The sequence below is a fragment of the Eupeodes corollae genome, chromosome 3 (genome assembly GCF_945859685.1).
Source record: "Eupeodes corollae chromosome 3, idEupCoro1.1, whole genome shotgun sequence".
In the NCBI taxonomy this organism is placed as follows: Eukaryota; Metazoa; Arthropoda; class Insecta; order Diptera; family Syrphidae; genus Eupeodes; species Eupeodes corollae.
In genome coordinates this window covers 110,766,983-110,790,929 of record NC_079149.1, presented here as the reverse complement: position 1 = coordinate 110,790,929, position 23,947 = coordinate 110,766,983, and the positions used below count along the sequence as shown (strand labels likewise).

At 32.7% G+C, this 23,947-nt stretch overlaps 1 protein-coding gene across 4 annotated transcripts; it reads right to left on the bottom strand.

Annotated features, from left to right (window-relative positions):
• Positions 1-408: 408 nt before the first annotated feature.
• On the bottom strand, positions 409-20,407 carry LOC129949304 (apoptosis-resistant E3 ubiquitin protein ligase 1). 4 transcript variants are annotated; one of them, XM_056060688.1, is made up of 11 exons: positions 15,726-15,740; positions 11,958-12,235; positions 4,459-5,102; positions 4,090-4,395; positions 3,822-4,020; positions 3,622-3,758; positions 3,109-3,544; positions 2,755-3,044; positions 2,371-2,694; positions 2,032-2,294; positions 409-1,964 (listed from the first exon to the last, which is right to left on the bottom strand). In XM_056060688.1, the coding sequence occupies exons 2-11, from the start codon at positions 12,028-12,030 to the stop codon at positions 1,862-1,864; spliced, it is 2,775 nt and encodes a 924-aa protein (XP_055916663.1). In that variant the 5' UTR covers positions 12,031-12,235; positions 15,726-15,740; the 3' UTR covers positions 409-1,861. The 4 variants fall into 4 exon arrangements, with proteins under 4 accessions (XP_055916663.1, XP_055916664.1, XP_055916661.1 ...); XM_056060689.1 differs by having other exon boundaries at positions 15,582-15,732; XM_056060686.1 differs by lacking the exons at positions 11,958-12,235; positions 15,726-15,740 and adding an exon at positions 19,944-20,407.
• Positions 20,408-23,947: the final 3,540 nt, after the last annotated feature.

Below are 23,947 nucleotides of genomic sequence, written 5' to 3'. Positions count from 1 at the left end.
GTAAATAGCATTTGGCACTACTTTTCAATAGATTCTCAATAACTTATGGCTGGATAAGTTGTTATAGTCTTAAAATGTATTTCACATCCAACCCGAATCGCTTTACTTGTTTTTGTTTTATTTGTTTAACATATAACATGTTAAGCAAGGTTGGATACCAGAGACCTCACTTCTTTAAGTAATATTATTCAGCTCTGTTAACTTGTCTGAGAAATGTCCTTATTTTAAAATTATTTTTTAAGTCGACTTATTAGATTTTATAAACTACATTTATAATTTCTGAAAAATAGAAATTCTCTGTTTTAAAGAAGGACCATCTTCTAAGCCATTCTTTCACCTTTCACCTCTCTAAATTTATAGATTTTTAATTTGACGTTCATTCTTTGAATAAAATAAAACACAGTAACATTCTAGGTCAGAATAAAATAACATTTTATTTATCAATGTGAGATCCAAATATATTAACATAATATTGCTTTTTTTGTATGTATTATTTTAAAATAATTAAATAGTTTATTTCACACGCTATAATTTATATAAAACTTGAACTAATTTAGCTTCTATTTTTACATATTTTTAAAAATAACAGTGTATAAACTTAATAAATAAAAACAAATTTAACTAAAATAAAAACAAATTAAATAAATAAATAAATTTATTTAAATCTTTAATGGCCATTAGAAGCCGGAAATAAAAGATGGAGGTTGATTTTTAAGCCTTTATCTATTTATTTTAGTATCATCTTCATCTACGAACTCTTCTGGAATTAACAGCTTTTATATAGAGGGAAAGAGTAATAAGTAAATAAATAAAATACTCCCAAAATGATTCAATTCAAAAAATCTTCTATATATGTATTTATCATTCTTTGTGGTCTGATCGATTTATAAGTGTGTTTTTTTTGTTATCTCGATTTTAAACCATAGAAGAAGGCCAAAATCAAAAACAATAATAACTTCATTATTTTGTATTGTAATAAGCCAACAAAGAGTTCTGAAAGAGGAATTCCAACATTACCTATAGGACACCATAAAAACTAAATATTAGCTAAAAATAAATAAATAAAAGCAAAGTTTAACGTCTTAATTCTATAGATTTGTCACAACTCAAATTATTTCTTTCTATGTATGTATGTACTCGTATGTTATGTTTTAATATGTTTCTTTTGATATTTTTATTTTATATTCAACCATTTATGCACGTTTTTCGATATTCTTAAATCTACATCAGCTTTTATCTTCAGAAATCAAAATAAGTTTAAAAAAAAGCCTACACAAACAAATGGACCCTTTTCACAGAAATCGAAAATATCTTTTACATAATAATAGCGCACGAAATTTAAGGTGGAAATATTTAAACGTTCCGACTCAAGTCTAAATCAATTTTGAAATTTTTTTGTATTAAAAAGTTTACATAAGCACAACTTAAAATTAAGCTTTGCAATAAGTTGCCATAGAGATTAGAATTGATTATTTATAAATTGTTTTTCAAATAGTGAAAATTATGCAATTAATTTGAAATTTTTGCCTAAAAGAGGACAAAACTTAAATATAAACTATAAAAAAAGACACATTATAAAAATTCTTGGAGAAGAATCCAATACTTTAATAAATTGCATTGATTTTATTTTTTGTTTGTATTACTATTTAGTGTGCATTTTTTTGACAAAAGCATTAATGCTGCCTAGTTTTAGTTTAATTTGATTTATTTATATAATTTTTTTTTATTGAATAAAATTATAAATATATATTAAAAATAAAACAAAAACATTTTTTTAAAACATTTTTCGTCACAATGGCAACACGGAACTTAAGCAATTTTAACAGAATCTCTATTCAACCGCCAAAACAGAAAACAAAAATTAAACCATTCCAAAACCTTCACTGCCTTCGCTTATTGCTAAAAGAAGAGCCTTTTCGAATTGTTCATAGCTCTCATAGTCTGGCAAGCAAAGCTGATTAAAGCTAAAAGTATAGATAAATTCATTAAGAACTTTCCAATTTTGTTTAGACAAAAAAAAATAAAACTTACCATGTATGTGCGGTAGGAAGATTACCAAAAGTAGGAGCTGCTGTGATTTGAAATTGTGGATTAAGTTCTTGAAAGCCCCCTGGTGGCAATTGAGAACAACCAGTGGTAAATTGAAGAAGTCGCGCCATTTCAGTTTGACTGAAATTACTGATTCCAGCCCAAAACCAACCCAAAACACGACGAAATTCAGCAGAATTTCCATTGGCAATATGATGTGCCTTAAAATCTGCAATTGAATATTCCCCAGTTCCGCACATCAAGAGCTAAAATTCAAGGATTCATGTTCAAGTTGTTGCGAATTAATTTAATGTTTAGTTATAATTTTGTATTAGTACTAACCTCCAATTCATTTTCATCGAAAATGCTTAACAAATTATCAGGAATTATACCATTTAGCCCTTTAAGGAAGCTATCGACTTCATCTTTGACATTATTGCACAAACGTTGCTGTGCTAGAGCATCTAAATATTGATTTTTTGACGCATTTGTTACACGAACTTTTGAACCATTTGGTATGAGTTCGACTGTTTTTGATAGTTGACCGCTGATATCGTAAATTTCTTCAACAAAATTTAATTCTAATGATTCGCTAGCATCTAAATCTGTTTCTAGGATATATTTAACTTTGGATAAATATAAATCGGGATCATCTTGTTCAAAATACTAAAAAAAACATAACACACATTTAAACGGCACTCTCAATTTTATAGGTGTAGATTTTACCTTATAATGAACCCTTAAGCCAATAAGTTGTGCCAAAAAGGAACGTGTGAATCTGGCACGGACTAATTGTCGATAGGAACCTCCAAGAGCACTCTCGTACAGACACTTTCCGACAATTTTTCCAGCAAACTCGAAGTGCTTAAGCTTTAAGTGTGAAGGTCTATGCGGATTCGGATGAACTAAAGCTTGATGTTTATCATGAAATGTACAAAATAATCCTCCCCGTGGATCAAAGAGGGAGCTGCAAATCAACTCAAACCACTCGCGGCGTAATCCACCCCAGTCAATACCTAATGGAGTAAAACATCAATCAAATTTCTATTCATCAAAATTTAAAAACTAGTATCAGTATACCTTGCTCGCCTTGATATGTAACCTCAAAGTTACCGCACCAATCAGACACAGAAAATCCTTTTGTAGCCTTCATGCTACTTTCCAAGATCTTGTCTCTGGACACTTTTAGCGCCAGTTTCTCATGATAGTAATTTGCATGGAATTTTCGAACTTCATGATAGAAGAAATCCTGTTTGTCCTTAAATGTCTCTGATCCACCAATATTTTTCAACAAGAAATGTGTAAACGTTGCAGCAATTATATTACGATCCTTTGATGCCAATTCTATTTTGGGCTGAGAACCATCGTCAATAATAAAAACCGGACCATGTGATTGGGTGAGCAATTGTGGTAGAAAGTGAAATTTAGTCGAAGGACACAAGCGAAAAGTTGCAATGCGTTTCGGAATAAATTTTAAAATCATTTCTTTGATAGTAACCTGGAAAATAAAAGAGTTCTAAAATAATTAATGCGATCATATGCTCTGTGACTTATTCTTTATTGAACAATATATTCGGGTTAATGTAAACTCACTTGCTTTGGACCAACATAACACAGAACTTTACGGGGTTTCGATTTATTTTGACCAAAAATACTCAATAATTTTGCTTCATAGCAAATATTGTGTTTTCGTGATGCAATATTCTTATGAACTAAAGTTGTATCGCTACCTGTAATAATAAATAATACATTTTCTCAAATAAGTAAAAAATATTTATTAAAAAACAACTTACTACTAAGAACTATGATATCGAAGTCACCATTTGGTAGTTTTTGTTCTAGAAAACTAATAACAGCACGAAGGCAAATCGGTTCTGGAAACAATGCGGTCACCGAAACTCTAGAATTTACCCTGTCGTATGCAAACGATACAGCATGATGTAATTTTTCAATAGGATTTCCATGTAAATCGTAAATATCGACTCGATATCCCTAAATCAAAATGGATAAATTTGAGTGAATAAAACCTTTTTCTAGAATATATCGGTGGAGTTAGCTTACTTTGACAGGATCTTCGTTATGATCAAACACACAAGCGTTGCCAAATTCATCTCTTGGCTCAATGTGCAGCAAAGTTGGTGAACCAGCACAACAAATAACGGTAGTTGCTGGTCGTATGAAGCGTGACCGTTTCGCATCGATTGGTCCAGGAATAAATGATTTAGCAAATGGACTCCCAGCAATATGGCTGGATCCAATTAAAACGGATATTTTATATTGACCCGCAGTTCGAACTGTGAATTTAACTTTAGCTATATTAGCATTATTTGGGTCTGTTGGTGATCCAAGTTCACTGATGGTTACAACCTTCGGATGAATAAATCATAAATTAAAAAAAGCGAGAACCTAAATAAATCATCTACAGCATACTTTTCGTGTCCCTTCAGTGACTTCAACAAAAAACTGATCAGTATCACAGATAGGATAAGGCTGTCCATTTCGTTGAAAGAACCGAACAATAAAGCACATGGTACCGCCAACAATATGTGGATCCTTCCAATCCCACTGAACTTTACAATTGGCCGGCAATAAATATTTCCCGGTTACATATTGCAACAGTGAATGGCGCGCTTCAGGCGCCAATGATGGTTGTGTCATTGCGGCCAAGGTTACCAAACCAGCTACCGATACTGACACAACAAGCATACCACCCCATGTCCAAGCGTCTTGATGTTGACTTGATTTAACCACAGTTGACCATAATTGGGCTTTTAATGATTCCAATTGTGATTTGGACGTTGGTAGATTTTGTCTCGCCTGCGACCAAACTTGCCAATCTTTGCCCAAAAGTTTGCTAGCTCGTGAATCTTCCAACCAGTAGACATCCTCTAAGGAGGAAACTTCAACAGCAAGCAATCGTGAATAATGATGCTGTAAGCGATGATCGCGTAACCATTCGCGTAGAATTAGTTTTTGTTGCAAATGTAAAGCAGCACGTTGTAAACGTTGTTCATCACCGGGTGGAAGTTCAGGTAGACGTTCTGGATCTCCACAACTTGATAAAGATGAAATTCCTGAATAAATAAAAAATATGTAAGAGAAAATATATTTAAAAAAAACTATTCTAATAATATGGTATGAAAAATGTTTAAAAGTATTTTCTTAGAAGATAGAATTTCAAACTTGTCATCAAACAGACATCAGGCTTATTTTTTTTTAAACTTTGTGTGTCTTAAATCCCAAAACTCCAAAATGGCGAATATTTTTTAGCCACAATTTGTAAAAATAAACCACTTTCGGATGGTTCGAAAGCAACTTCTCGGCATGTAACAGTGATTCCTCGTTGATTTTTGGAATGCGGCTGCTTGGTGTAGTTTTCGAGCTTTAATGGTGGAAAGGTTGCAAAAATGAGGCCAGTATTGGTATTTATTAACTTCCCATCATAGAAAGTTATTGTAATCAGTCTGATTTGTTGAATTGAAAATTTTTACTTTTTTCGACATTTCAAGTCGAAATAAAAGATTTTTAGTTTTTTTTTGGTTTACTAAAATGTCTAACGAACAAAAACCGCTAGAGACTTGAATTAAACTTTTTATTATATTTTGTAAAGTGATACCAAACTAATATAATTTTGAAAAATTCAACCTAACGGTTTTTTAATAAAAAAAAAAAAAAATATTTGTCACCTCTAAAATTTTATGAACAAAATATGATTTTATCTCCCAAACAATTGTTTGCAATAAAAAACAAAGTAAAATTGTAAAATTTTAAGAGAAATCAATTTGACAGTTTTTTTTTATAAAAAATAGAAACCCAAAAAACACATTACTAAAAGTTGGTAAAAATTGATTTTCGACTCAAATATCTTTTCAGAAACTTATTTTTTTCTTATAGGAAATATTGTGTTCAACATTTATATGGGTGGTAACCCTGGCACAAAGGTAAAAACTATCACTGAGGAAGCCAAAAGTAGACACGAGAGAGACACTCCGTTGAGTTAAGCAACGACCGGCACTGTGCACTAACCGATTTCTTTTCTTTTTTTTATTAATAATTGTTAATCATTTACTTTTTTTTTCATTAAAATTGAATTATACCTATTAAAGGAATATCATTTATTTGGTTTTCTGGGAATAGTATTCTACATGGTGTCAGAAGTTCCCTCACCTACATATTATTTTTATATAATCAGCCTACACAGTGCCTGTAAACGATAAGCTAAAGTTTTTTTGTCATTGTTTTTTTTCTTCATGCCGATCGGACGTGATTTAAAAAGTCTTACAGTAAAAGAATTACAAGCAATTTTGAGACAAAGCCGCTTATCGATCCGCTATAATAAAAAAACGGAATTAGTAGCGCGTGTTCGAAATCTTTTGGAACGGAGAACTAGAGAAGACGAAGAAACGAGTGAAGAGCAAAGCGAGGTGGAGTTTGAAGGCGAAACAAACTCAACCACAAGCAAAGGACAAGACAAAAGCAAAGATAGTGAAGTACTTTTTTTTCAAGAAAACGTCAAAGAATTACCTTCTAAACACGAAAAGATGACTGAACAAAAACCTGAGGTCCATAATTCCTTTCAATTTAAAGACGTTGAAGAAGCTCTAGAAAAATATAGTGGTGAAAATGGAAAAAGCATCGAATCATGGATCTCCGACTTTGAGAGTGTGTCTTTGGTCTGCGCATGGGGAGACGTCCAAAAATTCTTGTACTGTAGGCGATTGTTATTCGGTGCGGCCAAACTTGCTTTGGAGTCAGAGAAGACGATCAGCAGTTGGAATGCTTTGAAGGAATTTTTGGTAAAAGAGTTCGGCAAACAGGAGCATGAAAATGTCCATAAATTACTCGAGAAGACAACAAAATCCGACAGCGAATCATTTCTAGAATACTTTTATAGAATGAAAAAGATAGCTTCTAGAGGAACTATTGACGAAGCTCATCTATTAGAGTATATCATAGCTGGCATACCAGACGACGTTTTAAGTAAAGGTATCCTTTATCACGCGAAGACCTTAGAGGAGCTTAAGGCAGAACTTAAGCCGTACGAGCGAATGAAAGCTGATCGAATCCGATCCAAAAACGCAACGGCGAATAAATCTGTTTACAAGAGTATCATCAGAAAAGAAGAAACAACTCAGCAGTCTCGATGTCATTATTGTGGGGCTCTTTCTCATAGTACTCAATCATGTCCTAACAAGGAGAAAGGCTGTCGTTGTTTCAAATGCAACAAGTTTGGGCACATTGCCAAAAATTGTTCAGAGAATAACGCAACAACAAGTGCTAAAATCAACAGGTTGTTAGTTCCAGATATAACTACTCCGATCAAGGTCAAAGGACAGGAATTCCAGGCACTTATCGATACAGGAAGCGATCTAACTCTTGCCAGAGAGAGTCTAAGACAAAAGTTGAGTTTCGATAACATGCAGTATCCAGGAGTTGACACCATTGCATTTGGAAGCCAGCCGGCTAAAACTTTAGGTGCTTCCAAAATCAATATTGAGATCTCAGGCGAGTATTATGATTTGATATGTCATTTTGTACCAGATAATTGGTTGTCTTATGAGTTTTTACTAGGTAAAGATATACTCCCAAAAATATGTTTAGTCATCGAAGATGGGCAACCTGTTATTTATAAAAAGCAAGCCGATTCTGATAATCCGATGTTTCGAATTAACCTAATTTCCACTTGCGAATCACAGCTGTCAGACGCACTTCAAAGCATCCCAGAGCCAGAACTCAGAAGTCAAGTCGAAAATACAATTGCAAAGTACTCTCCAAAGCGACCCGAAAGAACAAGTGTGCAAATGAAAATAATCCTGGATGAGGAAACACCAATTTACCAGAGAGCACGGCGGTTAGCTCCCCTTGAGAAAGAAGTCGTAGACAAGCAAATTTCCGAGTGGATGAAAGACGGGATCATTCGCAACAGTAACTCCGACTTCGCTAGTCCCATTGTATTAGCACGCAAAAAAGATGGTTCGCGGCGACTGTGTGTTGATTTTCGACAACTTAATCGGCATGTTTTGAAAGATCGTTACCCTTTACCAATTATAGAGGAGGTGCTGGAGCAATTATACAATGCGAAAGTTTTTTCTATTTTGGACTTGAAGAATGGGTTCTTGCACGTCGACATAGAAGAAAGCAGCAAGAAATACACGGCCTTTGTGACACCTGACGGCCATTTTGAATTTAATAAGGTCCCTTTTGGTTTGTGCAATTCTCCTGCTGTGTTCCAAAGGTATGTGAACGTCGTTCTTCAAGATCTGAAACGCCGAGGAGTAGTTTTGGCCTACATTGACGATTTGATTATCCCTGCCAGATCCAAAGGAGAAGGCATACACAAATTAAAAGAAGTTTTGAAGGTATCTGAAGAAAATGGTCTTATAATTAACTGGGGTAAATGTGCCTTTCTCCAAACGGAAGTAAAATTCCTTGGCCATATTATCAGGAACGGCAGCATAAGACCATCGGAAGAGAAAACATTTGCTGTTAAGCATTTCCCTGTGCTGAAAAACATCAAGTCAGTCATGCAGTTTCTCGGGCTCACGGGATACTTCAGAAAATTTATCCCAGGGTACGCTACAATCGCAAAGCCATTAACCGACCTAACAAAACAAGATGCCACGTTTATATGGGGACCCTCCGAAGAAAATGCCTACAAAAAATTGAAGGAGTTGCTTTGCCAAGAGCCGGTGTTAAAACTTTTCAATCCTGATTTACAAAGTCAGCTGCATACCGACGCCTCTAAGGAAGGACTCGGGGCTGTACTCGTCCAAAAACACGATGACGGTCAGTACCATCCAGTCTTTTTTTTAAGCTTTAAAACAACTGACTCGGAGAAAAAATTTACAAGCTATGAACTAGAGGTTCTCGCGATAGTCAAAGCTCTTAAACGATTGAGAATCTACTTGCTGGGTTTAAGATTTGATATTTTCACCGACTGCAAAGCGTTTAAAGACACTATGGCGAAAAGGAATCTAAATAGTCGCATTGCAAATTGGGCACTTCAGTTAGAGGAGTTTTATTGCCAAGTTCATCACCGATCCGGGACAGCTATGCGCCACGTCGACGCCCTAAGCCGTCATCCATCAAGTATTTTCGCAATAGAGGACGGGTCTGTGAAAGCAGTCAAGAATGCTCAACTGAAGGATGAATTTTGCCGTGCTATTAAAGAAATCCTTGCCAAGTTTGGTACCTACGAAGACTATCATCTTAGGAATGATGTGCTGTATAAATTCGTGGATGGTGTTTACGTTTTGGTAGTTCCAAAGAGTCTGCAGAAGCAAATCATTCAAATGTTTCATGAAAGGGGACATTTTGGTCTCGGTAAGGTTTCTAAACTTATTAAAAATGATTTTTTTATTCCACAGGTGGACCGCAAGATTGCTGAAGTCATCAGTAATTGCATCCCCTGTATACTCGCTGCCAAAAAGAATGGTAAAAAGGAGTCGTTTCTTCATCCCATTGCCAAGATGGACCAGCCATTACACACTTTTCATCTTGATCATCTCGGGCCCCTTCCATCCACAGCAAAAAATTATCGTTACATCTTGGTCATCGTTGATGCCTTCTGCAAGTTTATGTGGATCTATCCAGTCAAAAGCACGACGGCCAGCGAAGTAATCAACCGTTTGAACTTACTCTCACAAGTTTTTGGTCACCCTCGGCGAATTGTTTCTGACAAAGGAGCTGCATTCACGTCTAACGACTTTGAAGCATATTGCTCGGAGAAAAATATCGAGCATCATCTAGTGACAACTGGTGTCCCGAGAGGCAATGGACAAGCAGAAAGGATGAACAAAACCATCATTCAAGTATTAACGCGGCTTTCCATTGAAAACCCACTGAAATGGTACCAGTTCATTCCCAAGGTACAGTGCGTTATAAATTCAACCGTTTCACGAAGCACGGGTAGAACTCCTTTCGAGCTGATGTTTGGCGTAAAAATGGCTTCGGATGACGACGTAAATTTAAGACAGCTTCTTGAAGATGAGATCATGGTTGCGTTCGAGGAGGACCGTCAGCAGTTAAGAGAGGAAGCGAAAATACAAATACACAAAATACAAGAAGAAAACAAAAAAACATACAATCAAAAACGAAAAACAGCACCTTCATATGATTTAGGCGAGCTAGTTGCAATTCAAAAGACGCAGTTTGCGACAGGACAAAAGCTCTTTCCTAAGTATCTTGGGCCCTATGAAATAATTAAGGTCGGTCGTAACGATCGCTACGTGGTCAAAAAAGTCGGAGAACATGAGGGACCCAACCAAACTTCGACGGCAGCAGATTACATGAAACGATGGCGAACGTTTGATTCCGATTCTGAGGAAGATGATGATCAATACACTGTAGATGTTATTCCTTCGACTGGGGCAGTCGAATTTCAGGATGGCCGTATGGGTGGTAACCCTGGCACAAAGGTAAAAACTATCACTGAGGAAGCCAAAAGTAGACACGAGAGAGACACTCCGTTGAGTTAAGCAACGACCGGCACTGTGCACTAACCGATTTCTTTTCTTTTTTTTATTAATAATTGTTAATCATTTACTTTTTTTTTCATTAAAATTGAATTATACCTATTAAAGGAATATCATTTATTTGGTTTTCTGGGAATAGTATTCTACATTTATTAACATTTTGAGAAAAATCGATTTGACAGTTTTTTAACAAAAAATAAAACCTAAAAAAATTACCAAAAGTTGATAAAAAGTGATTTTCGACAGACGGGATGGGAAGTTATCAGAGTTAAGTTAAGTTCCACATAATCAACAAAACAATCGCAGTTTTGCAACAAAAGCTTTTTGGCCGTGTTATAGCTCAATGAAGTGATCACAATTGGCTTGAGATCTATCATCTTCAGACTGGTTTTCTTTAAAGCCACGTGAAAAATAAGCTCCATACCAATACTTCACAATCGATTCAAAACCATAAAGGTAGAATTCGTTAACTTATCAAGGACCTACAGCCAGAAATATGTGAACTAGTAATAGAAAATTTCATTCTGGATATTCTGCAACCGTTGCAGAAGCAGGAGGAAATTTGCATGATGCCATTTTTGTATAGTGCATAATTTACTCTTTATTAAACATCCATAAAATAAATGTGGTTTTGATTTATGTTTATTATTATTTTTTAAAGATGAGAGTGGCTTGGGATGCTTCGAAAGAATAATTGTTCGGGTGATTTTTGGTCCCGAGAAGTTATAACGACGAACTGTACGGGCTGTACAGCGACACTGACCTAGTTAACAGAATTAAAATCCATGGGTAGGTCATATAGAGCGAATAGACATCAACTCTCCAACGACGGCCGCCGCAGTAAAGGAAGACCGCGACTCAGGTGACGCACGTAGGTGGTTGAAGACTTCAACCAACTCGGCGTGCGAAACTAAAAACAGCAGCTGGCTGGAGACGCATGTTGGTTGAAGCCCAGGTAGCGTCACCTTAAGTAAGTAAGTAAGTAATTTTTTAATAATTCCAATACTCAAGCATCATTTGAAACATTTTGTTTCCATCTAGACAAGTCTCTCAAAAAAGAGTTGAAAGTATTAAGTATTTGAAAATGACTCAAAGCATCAATGAAGAAAAGCTACTAAAAGGAAATAAATCAAAATATTTTATAAAATGAAAAGATGGAATTTGAGTTTAAGCAAGGGACCTTTTACTGGTACTTAGGCTTAGTCAAGTACCAATATACTTTCAGGTCTAAAACCATTTTAATGAATATAATAAAATAAGAGAAAAGTATGTATACTTGAAACTTGATACAAATATTTTTTAAGCTTTCCAACAGAAAAAAATAAGCATTTTTACAACCTTTTGGTATGATAATTTAAATAAAGTTAACTGTGTGAGAATTTTCTTTGATGACATTTTCCTTAAAATTAGTATTTATAAGTAAATAATATTAAATTTTTAATATTAAAAACAAACCTGATGATGCCGATTGCGAATGGCGCATCGTTGCCATTGCAATCGAATTGATTTCTGATTCCGGTGACCACATTATTCGTTGTTTATGATTTCAATTTTTAATTATTTTTTGCAACGAGATTTAATTGTTTTAATATTTCACAGTGCGTATCAAGGCATGTTTGTTTTGTTTAATTTTGTTATTTTGATTATTAATATTAAGTTCTTTATGAGATTCGATGTCCCTACATCATTATTATTTCAAAACTATAATTTCACTTCATTATTGCGTGTAATTACTATTAAATAGATTACGTACTGTTAAATTAATAAATATTTGAATAACTAAAAAACTGGTTTCAAACTGGTTTTGAATTTAATTACAGGTTTTTGAACTAAAAATTGGTGAGTGAGACTAAATTAAGTTGATTTTGCCTCAAAGGACATTAATAATGAAGCTTGTTAACAAAATAGTATTAATGATAAAATGATTCGACGATTAAATCGGGTTTAAGTTAAAGAATCGTACTGTTAAAATAAACCCCTTAATCTCATGTGACTTAATTAGTTTCAGGGTTCGTTTGGATATTTTTTAACACGACTTGTACAACAAAAAGTAAGTTTTTGGATTTTTTTAAATCTTTTTTTTTTCAAATTTTCTTTGTTTAACATTATTTCAAAATTTCAAGTTTAGCAATAAAACAAAGAAAAACTTAACAATAAATCTTCTTCCTTCAAAAAATAAAAGTACAAGAAAAATAAACTAAATACCACTTAAAAGACATTCTTTTCTAGGAACCATTTTTACGGTCATCGTTTTATCTGATAAATGTCTAAGTACTTCAACTCACTGGACTGGTCGTTTATTATTATTTGCCTTATACATACATCTACAAGTACGTTTTCTATATAAACAAAAATATAGATACAAACGCAAACATTCACACACACACATACATCGATTTCTATTTCAACCATAAAGGACATCGCCATAATCTCTATTACACTCATTGGTTACATGAAGGTAGGTAAGTAGTTTCCTTTCTCACCCGTCTTTCTATAACTTATGTACCGCATTTTCTATATTTCACAAAGAAGAGGACCAAAATTTCAAATGTGAAATTGTTTGTATAGATGTTAACGAAAAGTTCTTAGAATTCATATATATGTAGGTACTTATGGACATATATGTATGTAGACACTAGACACATACAATCTAACGAAAAACTAAAGTGCAAATTGCATTTAGTAACACAAAACTCACCTTCGGCTATTAGAACAATGGTGTATCTAAATGGACAAGAGCCTAGATACACTAACAATTTAATTGAATAAGGATTTACTGTTGTCCTTAAAGCTGAGGAAAGACTAAATATAGCGATGAAAAGGGCGTCTTAAAATTAAGGAAGTACACAATTATAAAACTTCGATTTAACAGCGTTGTCATGTCGAAATGAGTAAGTTGCAAAAGTGAAGCTTGCAAAACATTAATTGTTGATTTCTTCTCGGAGTCTTAATTTTTGATACGAAAAAATTAGGTGGCGCTACAGTCCGTTGAGGACTAGGACCTAGTGCGAGCAATTTTGTTAGGGGACTTACAGTTTTAAGCCGAATTCGTCTTACTTGAGAAAACACTTGTATGACAAGAATCGCTCTAGGAAGGTCTGCCAATTCCTTGCAGAAGGCAGAAACCGTGAAAAAAAAGTTCAGATGCATAGGCAGGGATTGATCCCAATAGCATAATAGTCCTACGCACTAGCCATCACGGGTACAATCTTTTATTAGTCCTACAACTATTTCTTAACTCAGTATCACAAAATTTGTTTAAGTGTGAAAAATATTATCGTTCAATTGAAGCTTTCCGAAAGACCGGCCATAACTTGAGTAATGTTGGTTTTTAATGCGTTTAAAGATCAAATTCGATGATCTTGTTGTCTTTTTGCAACCAAATACCGTCCAACTCATGATCTTGCCGGTCAAAAACGAAGGTTAAACGATCAATTATAGTCAATAACAACATTCAAATTATTATATATATATAGGACATTTGCAAATGACAGTTGAGTTTGACAAGTGTTGAATGACAGCTCTACGAACTTGAAACCAAGAAAATAATGATCCTGTTAACTTAATTCAGTGCTTTACGATTTGTTCAACAAATAACTAAGCCCTACCAAGTACGATTATAATGGCATAGCATTTTTTGTTTGTTGACAGTCACGTCATAGTTCGTTAAAATAAAATCATCGCTCTTATTAATTTTATATTATTCCTCTTCAGATGTTATGTAATATATATCAGGCAGTGACAGAACTAAGTGCATGGTCAAAATGTTCACCTTGTTGGAATTATAATTCTTTGACAGACAAAATTATTTTAAAAGATATTTTAAAGTATCTGCCACAATGTCTATTCGTCAATTTAAGTACTTTTAATGTAACCGCAGCCTAATTCTCTGCAATGTTTTCCCCCATCAGAATTACGCCACTGAAAAAAATTTCAACTAAGGGAAGCCAATTTTTGAAACACTCTTCCCCCCCAAAAAAACCAGGTGTCTACAATGAAATCATTACCTCAGCTCTAAATTTGTATGAAAAAGAGGTACTCTTGGGGCTTTGAGAAGGATAAAGGCTAAAGGGTATATACTCGTACACACACTGATATTTTGTTATATATTTGTTGGCCTATAAAACGAGTAAGTTTAAGCGCGATTGTTGAGAATGTCCAGTTGAAAAGGCTGGAACTGGATATGGATAGAGGATAGGTATGGGGCTACAAGTTTGTCTAGCAATAAATCAAACACATGATGATGCACACACGTTTTCAACCAACGTTGTAGGTTAGGTTCTACCTCAGTAACATTGTCGTTGCAAGAAAGGTATGTAAAGTGTTTCCTGCCACCTTGTTCTGAAAGCTTTTTTTTTTTACTTGTTTTTTAAATTTATTATATAATTTGCTTTTATTGCCAAAGTCATAAAATCCTTCTTTTTTTGTATTTGATCTATGGTAACAGGCTAACAGGGTGTAAGGCTAAGGCAAAAAAACATAAAGGCCAGTAAACATACACCCAACTGAAATTAAAATACAATAAAAGTAAAGAAAATAATAAAACAGAAGACAAATTCACGCGCTCAGCAATTGAGGTATACTGCAGGATGAAAAAATAACAAAATGGAAAGTAAAAAGGAAGTACGAAAAGGATAATTTCCGTTTAGCCTTGTTTTTCAAGCACACTGGTTAGATTTCAATTGTATTTTTTCAGCTTTCACCGACAAGAAAAAAAAAAAAAAAAAACTATTAAAAGGTTGAAGTTAAAAACGCACAATCACAAGTCCCGTCGCTCGTCGTCTTACATATAGCGTGACCCGTGATTAATTTGTGATAAAGCAAATGTGTAGGTCACGTTGGGTACACATTTGGATTTTGAAAATCCATATTTAATTGTTGGTTTCTTATTTTTTTCTTCTCTTATGAGAGTTTTAATTACTACGAACTCAACACTATCGCATTAAGACATCAAACACGAAAAATGATTCATATGTCACAGGTTAAGGTAGGTATGTGGAAATCTTGGTTTTCCAGAGACCTTTTTCACTATAGTTTTTATTTATTACAAAAAGGACTTTTTTATAATAAAATACACACTTTTCTTTTCTTTTTCGTTATTTCAAAACACCATAAAAAAGGAAAATGAGAGCATGAAAATTTGATATTGTGTATCTATGGGTAATAATGGGTAGGGAAAAAATAAAAGTGTATATTTTCAGACGAAATTTCGGAATAATATACCGTTTTATAATTTATCAGGACAAAGAATACTAAGCAACTGAGCTCATTGGTTGGTTCTTGGAGTACAAAAAATGTTATGAAGGAGTTTTTTTTTGTTTTTTTATTTGATGAACTTTATTAAGGAGCAAAAGCTGATATCAAGAGAGAAGAGAGAGGAAAAAAGAGAGAATAAAAGGATTTACAATAAAAGCTTTTGAGAGAAAAACAAATTTATAAACAAAAACATTTCGAACAGGTCGTTGGTTTTTTTTGTGTTGGTTGTTAAATGGGACACAATTTTGATAGCTGGTATTGCAGGTATACCTACTTACACTTATATTTTGATGAAAATATTAATTGGAAGATAAGAAAAGTAGTTATTTTGATTGAAATCTAGCAGGATATTACTAGGTTGGTATAACTATACATAACTCGCATATTAAAAAAAATGAGGATTTGGTTGAATTTAACCGTTATTGCAATTGATTTTGAATTAAAAGTGGCAAATTGTTTTGATTTTAAGTATCGAAGTAGAATTTGTTCACTAAATAATTTTTAGATAAGGTTTGTTTCTTTGTTTATGTTTGATGGATGTTTTATTTAAAATGGTAAATCGAAAAAAATATATATATTCAGAGATAAATACGTACTTGAAGATATAGAAATGCATATTATGTAGGTACCTATCTTCTCAGAGTAAAACATCAATATGAAGTAGAAACTATGACACCTTCCTTTATACAGTGGCATTTTGTATAAATGTATAGCCCTAGCTTAGGGTAGGAATAAGAGATATGCGGGGGTGGTATTTTTGTATAGTGTAATATAAAGTGTTTAAGTATCATTGAAAAAGTATGAGAAGTTGGATTTTATTTTAATAGAAGCGGATTTTTTTCAATTTGTACGCGCATCTGTTTATTTTTGAAAACGTTACAGCTCTTATTAAAAGTATTATCAATTCATATAAGAAAGCAACTAGGTAACGTGATGGACTAAAATAAAATGATAAGGATTTAAAGATCCTAGTTTTACTCATAATTTAAGTTCAAATAACTGTATAGTACAAAATTCCTCTTTAAAATTTTAGCTATAAGAGAATTTGATATGAATGTGGCCCTGCTTTCAAAAACTATCCTACAATGCTGAACTTTGTTTTAGACATTCATTTTAACGTATACTTAATATTTCCTTTAAGTGTTTTGAGGTTTTTTTCCGAATGCATCATCAAAAAAAGAGGGTGCGATGCGACCCACACTTATAACTTCCCATCCTTTTTGTTAATCTGTCCTGCTTAAAAGGTTTGTAGGTTTTCGTGTTTTGTTAAAAAGTTGTCAATTGAATATTATATGATGAAACAGTTTGATTTCAAAATCTTTTTTTGTTAGTGAGATTTTTTAGTCGTTAACCAATGTTTACCAATTTTAGTAGCATTTCTTAAAAGTTTTTATTTGTTATATAAACAAATAAAAATTGGATGAATGAAATTAATTTGAAGTCAATACCTTCTATTGTTCACGTGATATCGAGAACCGAACATTATTTTTACCAAATGTTCGTACTTTTTTTTGTAGACTTTATTTTTTTTTTATGAAAAAACGGACTCTTGGATTTTTATCAAAAATTCACTGAATGTTGGAAACAATATTTTATGTGCGATAAAATAAGTTTCAAAATAATATTTTTAATTTTTGAAAAGAAATTTGAGCCAAAAATCAATTTTAACGAACTTTTAGAAACACATTTTTAAGGTTTTTATTTTTTGTTAAAAAACTTTCAAAGCCAATGTTTCAAAGTTTTGAAAAGTTATTTTAGTCGAAATTAAATTTTTACCAACTTTTAATGTTTTTTTTTAGGGTTTTATTTTTCATATGAAAAACTGTTAATTCGTTTTTTTTTTTTAATTTTACAAGATGTTAGAAACATTCTTATTCGTTGCAAAAAATTGTTTTGGAGATAAACTCATTTTTTATTCCTAAAATTTTCGAGGTGAACATTTTTTTTCAGTTTTTTGATTTATAAAAAACCGTTAATTGTATTTTTTCAGAAAATATATTTGTTTAGTATGACTTTAAAATATGTTATATAAAATTAAATTCAAGTCTCTAGCGTTTTTGGTTCGTGAGATATTTAGGGTCAATCAAAATTAAATTTTTTTAAAACTGCAATGATAAAAACACCACCCACGCCTTAAGTGCCCTTTCAGACGTACAGACGTACGTTCAGACACACGCACAGACATCTTTCTAAAAATCTTTTATTTCGGCTCTAGGGACTTTGAAAAGTCGAGAAATGTCAAAATTTTCAATTTAACAAATCGGATCCATTACAAAAACTACCTATGGAAAGTTTAAAACGTCAAAAAAAATGTTGTAGCACATTTAATGCAGTTAATGTTTTTGTTTGGAAGTTTTCAGATTTTCTTCTGTTTGGCCATCTTAAAAATAATATTTTATTAATTTGTTTAATAATTTTAAATTACTTTATTTGTACTTAAATATCCTTATTTTAATAATATTGTTTGGTGATATTTTATTTTAATTGGTTAATGATATTTCATTATTGGGTTTAAAGCTCATTTTGAAGATCTTTACCATCATCTTGGCTTTGTAATCTATATAAGCCTGCATTTGTGCTTTCAAAGAAGAATTTAAAATTAAAAAACAGGCATAAATGAAAAAATTCCATCAGTGTTACTTAAACCCCTCAGAATTTAGAAAAATAAAACGTAGGAATGGGTCACATGAACTTGCTTATGTAACCAAAAAGTCTGTTTAAAAATATTTTCTGTATTCTAAGATTTAAAAATGTACCTGTAAGGTAAGGTTTTCTTCACAAATTTAAATGTCATTTAATTAAACACGAAAAACCTTGACATTATTATTTATTTTTTTCAAAAATCGTTAGAGCAATTTTTTATTAAATCAATTTTGTATTTTTTGTATGGAGTTATTTATGCATTTTACATTTAAATTTAATTACAAAAATGTTGACCCTTTTTTTGACATATTGAATTTTGACAAAAATAATATTTTTTAAAAAATAAAAAAGAATAAAGGGTAAAAAATAATTAAAATCAGTTCATTAAACTTAACAAAAAAAAATGGTTTTATGGGGGCTGCAATTCTGGACCAATAAAAAAATATGTTTTTTTTTTATTTTTTGTTGAAAGAAACCAAGTTAAAAAATCTATCGGTTCGTTTCTGGTAAAATTCGAATTTTCAATTTTTGGCCAAAAAATTTATTTGTCGACTACTGTCTTAAAAAAAGAAAAAGACGCCTAACACGAAGCAGCTTAAACCTTTGTTCCCAAGTTTAAACTCAATCGACGCTATGGTTTGGCTATAGGGGCGAGAAGAGAATGAGAGACGGAAGATATCGATGGACCCACTTTTTTCGACTTCTCTACCATCCTAATGTCATGGTTTATTAAAATCTCGGGTTCAATTTTGTTTTGCGAATGCAATACTTGCCATATACAGTTCCCATATGTGGCAAGAAAAAAGTTTTGACCATTTTAGGCTTAGAACTTCATATCTCTAATTTAAAACTGAAAGGTAACTTGAATGCGAACCACAATACTACATCATAAATTTAAATAAATTACACAGACAAATTCTAATGCAAAGATTTTCAAAATTAGAATGATAAAACAACAATAATTATTATTTGAAACTATTAAAATGTTGTTACTATGGAGAAGTTAAAAATAATTTTCATTTCAACTGAAATAAATTTGAATAACATAACTCTTATATTAGCCTTACTTTTCTGATTTTGACATAAAATTGTAGGTTCCCTCCAATTTAATTACTAATCACATCCCCCTTACGTCATTTTGTTAAAGCTCTCACTTTAAAACTCATCAAAACAATAATACAATTTATTGAACATTTCCCAAATTTGTTGTAGTCTAGAGAAAGATTGTCCCTGAAATTGTTTAGTTTGTGGTTATTTGCCTAAGATTTGAACTCTGTCAATGTTTATTTTCTTTTCATTAAATGAATTTCTTAGAAAATACATTCAGTGTATAATAATTGCATGAAGTAGGTACTCTCTATGTACCTAAGCTCATTATAAAATACAAATGACATCCCTGATGTTTACAAAAGTACCCACTATAATAAAATTTTGTTTTGCAAAACTTCAGATCTGCTGAGGGAGGAAAAGTTTCTTGTTTTTTTTCTTATACCTATAGAAATTTTGCAGCTGATTAAAATAAAACAAATAAACAAAACTTACCTTTTTCACGAAACAAACTCTTATAAATGGTTAAATTATTCTCTTCCAACCATAAATCAACATTTCCATCATCATCAAAAGCAATGTGATAATCATTCCATATTAATAAAACTATTTTAACTAAGGAAACAGTAAACATTAAACTTAAAACAATAGCGACAGTGACTTTCATTAACCGCAAGAGCATAATACACTTAAAATTCCAACTTTATTTACGGTTTTCCTTTTCGGGCGCGAAAAGGCTATTTAAGGCGGTTCATTAGAGATTTTAAAACATATTTTCTCATAATAATAATAGATGTATATTTCTTTGGTTTTGTTTATATTCTCCAAAACAATGTAGAATTGTTTATTATAATTATTTTTGTTTATACACTACACATAACATTCTATATAAATTTGACACAACTGTGGGAGAGGTTAATGACGGCGATGACGATGACGACGATTCGCCAAAAGCAGAAAGCACAGACTGATTTGCGCATTTGCCATTCCATGTGCGAGAGCTCCATCTGAGAGGCCGATTTTACTGGAAAAACAGTGCAGCTGCTTGGTGTAATAATTTTAGTTACAATTGTACTGTTTTATTGTTGGCTTTTTAAAACAGGAATGAAGTAATTTTAACTTTAAAGCCTTTTTTTTAAATAGGTAATTACCAATTTTTGAATGTTATATTATTTAATAATTTATAATATTCCAGCGATATTATTATATAGGGTTTTCCAAGGCCGGATAGATGTTGAAATGGAATGGAATAGCTTTTGCTGGGTGGCACGTAGTGCCTTCCTGCTGGAACCCCACATCGTCTAGGTCCATATTCAATTTTGGCCATAAGAAATTAATTATCATCGTTATGTTGGCGCTCGCTGTTGATGGTGACCGCCTCACTAACGTCGTTTTCAAAAAAGTACGGACCAATTATGCCGTCGGCCCAAAATCCACACCAAACGATAACTTTTTGAGAATGCATTTACACCTGGTGAACCTCGTGTGGATTGGCATAGTCCTATATACGGTAATTTTGCACACCCTTTCATCCAAAAATGCGCCTCGTCACTAAAGATGATTTTGCGGCCAAAATTATGGTCCTCTTCCAAACGATTCGAAGTCCATCAGTCATCGAATAAACGGCTTTGTCTATGGTCATGAACTTTGAGCTTCTGGGTCAGTTGGATCTTGTACGGGTGTAGGCCCAAGATCCGATGCAAAGTTCGTCAAGTTGAAGTCTGCGAAAGGTCAAATTCTTGTGCAAGGTGATGAATAGACTGCCTCGAGTTCTACTATACACTTCCACGGACCGCGGCGATGTTTTCGACCGATCTTGCGTTCCTTTAACATACGGATGTTACCTGATTGTTTACTGAACCGGTCGTCTCAAATTTGGCCACCAAACGTTGAAGAGTCGACTGAGAAGGGCCACCACGTCTTCCGAAAAAAGGGCGAAATGCGCGCAACGTTTGCGTTAACGAACACTCATTTTGTTAACACAGTTTTATCATTTGAACGTATGCTGTTCAAGCCATGATGATTTGGCATAAACAATTGAATAATAAACAAAAGATTTGACAGATTTCACCAAAACATAATGGCCACCAGGGGGCCCTGATATCTACCCGTGCCAATTCAAAACCCTTATATATCTTTAATATCCATAAATATGCTTGTTTTTGAATTTTGTGAATTTTAAATAAGAATAAATGCCCAAAAATATATCAGGTATTGTATTTACTTATTAAATTGAATACAAATGAGTTTTTGGATGATAAGTAGCAACTTGGACTTTTATTTTGTCTTAAGGATTTTCCCGTAATTATTAATAGATTTCATGGTTGGTGTATTACTAACGACCTTGTGCTTAATTATGACAAATGTGCTGTAATGACTTATAATCGCATTTTGCATCCAATTTTGTCGGATTATTTAATGAATGACATTAAACTATTAAGGGTATTTGAAATAAAAGATCTTGGTGTAGTTTTTGATTCCAAACTTTGTTTTGAGCGCCATGTTGACTGCATAGTTTCAAAAGCTAATTCCCTTTTAAGAATTATCAAAAGAAATTCCTCTGGTTTTAAGGATCCTTATACGGTGAAGACTCTTTATTGTTCCTTAGTCCGACCGGTCCTTGAGTATTGCAGCATTGTTTGGTTTCCTACTACAATAAAAAAAAGTTAACAGAATTGAAAGAGTGCAGAAATGTTTTTTGAGATTTGCTTTGAGAAATGTTGTTTTACCTGTTAATGTCTCTTTAAACTATACTTCTAAATGTTTGTTGTTGGGTTTTGAAACTCTTGAAAAGCGAAGGAAGGTTTTAAGTGTTATTTTTATACGTGATATTTTATGTTTTTCAATCAAATGTGATAATTTACTTTTTTTAATGAATGTTTATGCACCGTCAAGATCATTAAGATCAAGAGAATTGTTGTATGCGGAGCGCCACTCTATCTTGTATGGTCAGCGGGAGCCTATTTGTCGTAGTATCAATCTGTTTAATATTGCCAATGAAGATGTTGATATATTTTGCATTTCCAGAGAAACTTTAAAAAATTCTCTCAAATATGTTGATTTTTAACGTAATTATTTATTTCTGCTTATATGTATGTACATACATTATATTTATAATTTATTTTACTTTGTTCTAGTTTTTTTTTTCAAATCTGTTGATATTTTCATATCGTAGATAAATAAATAAATAATAGGTACTTTTTAAAAAGTTCATATTTTCATAATTTGTTTGGAGTAAATTACGTAATAAATATAATAGATATATTCAACAGCTGTCACTTTTAAAGTTTTCTATCTTTTGGCATTTGACAAATAAAAACACGCCATTACTAATAAACTAACGATACACACTTCAACAATAATTTGATATTATTGAAATTCAACAATGATGGAAATTTTGGAGTCAAAGGTCTTCCTGGTCATTTTAGTTTCGAAGAGGTGATCATAACTTCCACCAATATCTTGTGTTTTAACATCTTTTTTTTCATTGCTAATGCTTCACAATCGATTCAAGACGATAAACAGATAGAACAAATCATGTATCATATTTTTTGATTATGTTGAAGTGAATATTTCATTTTTTTGTATCTACCCCAACACCCAGCAACCCCCTTAAAATGTCATTTTATAAAAAGCCAATAGTGACATTTGGGGGGACTATTGACGTGTTGCTTAGAATGTCATCCTCTGTCCATCCGGTTCCGGTTTTATTTTTGATAGAATTTCTAGACTATAATAACTAATTCAGATTTTTCAAACATTTTATGAAATACTAAAAATATTAAGCAAGTTTTATGATAGAGATACATTGGAAAATCATCATCAGTTTTAATGAAAAGAAAAAATAGTAGTTGTTTTAGAGTAGGATTCACCCATCGAAGCCCTTCGAAAATATATAATATAATTTCCAATTGCAAAACCTTGCCGACCAGTCTAACAATTGCAATTATTGCTCCCGAAAACAATTCTTATAAATCATAAAAGGTTATTCTTAAAGCCTTTTTCGCTAGTAAGTAGTTAATTTCCAAAGCGTCTTGTTAGATGCGCTCTTTGGAGAAGTACAAGTTATCTCTCAAATCAATAAAGGGTAATTTTTAGCTATACAACCGTTCACAAAAATATTCGGCATGTATAGTTAGTAGTACCCGTATCGTGATGGTTAGTGCGTTGGACTGTCATGCAAAGGGTCTTGGATTCAATCCCTGCCTGTGCCACCTAACTTTTTTTCACGGGTTCTGCCTTTTGCGAGGAATTGACAAATGCTCCAAGAGTATTTTTTTTTAATGAAAAAGTGCTTTCTCAAATTACCCGTTCGGATTCGGCATATAAACTGTAGGTCCCTTCCATCCATAATAACATAACTCGCACACAGGAATGGTTGAGAGTTGTAAGTCACTAGGCCCTCTTCATGGACTGTTGCGCCACCTAATTTATTCATTTATTTGTATAGTTAACATCACTTTTGGATTTTGTTTTACTTTGCAACAATGGCTGCCTCT

What these genes read in the sequence shown, in the direction of transcription:
- LOC129949304 (XM_056060686.1), bottom strand. Translation starts at nt 20,130, where the DNA reads ATGCTCTTGCGGTTAATGAAAGTCACTGTCGCTATTGTTTTAAGTTTA. An exon ending in GCTTAAGGGTTCATTATAAG is followed by an intron (nt 2,695 to 2,754) that starts GTAAAATCTACA and finishes TGTTTTTTTTAG; the next exon opens with TATTTTGAACAAGATGATCC. An exon ending in TCGATGAAAATGAATTGGAG is followed by an intron (nt 2,295 to 2,370) that starts GTTAGTACTAAT and finishes CTTGAATTTTAG; the next exon opens with CTCTTGATGTGCGGAACTGG.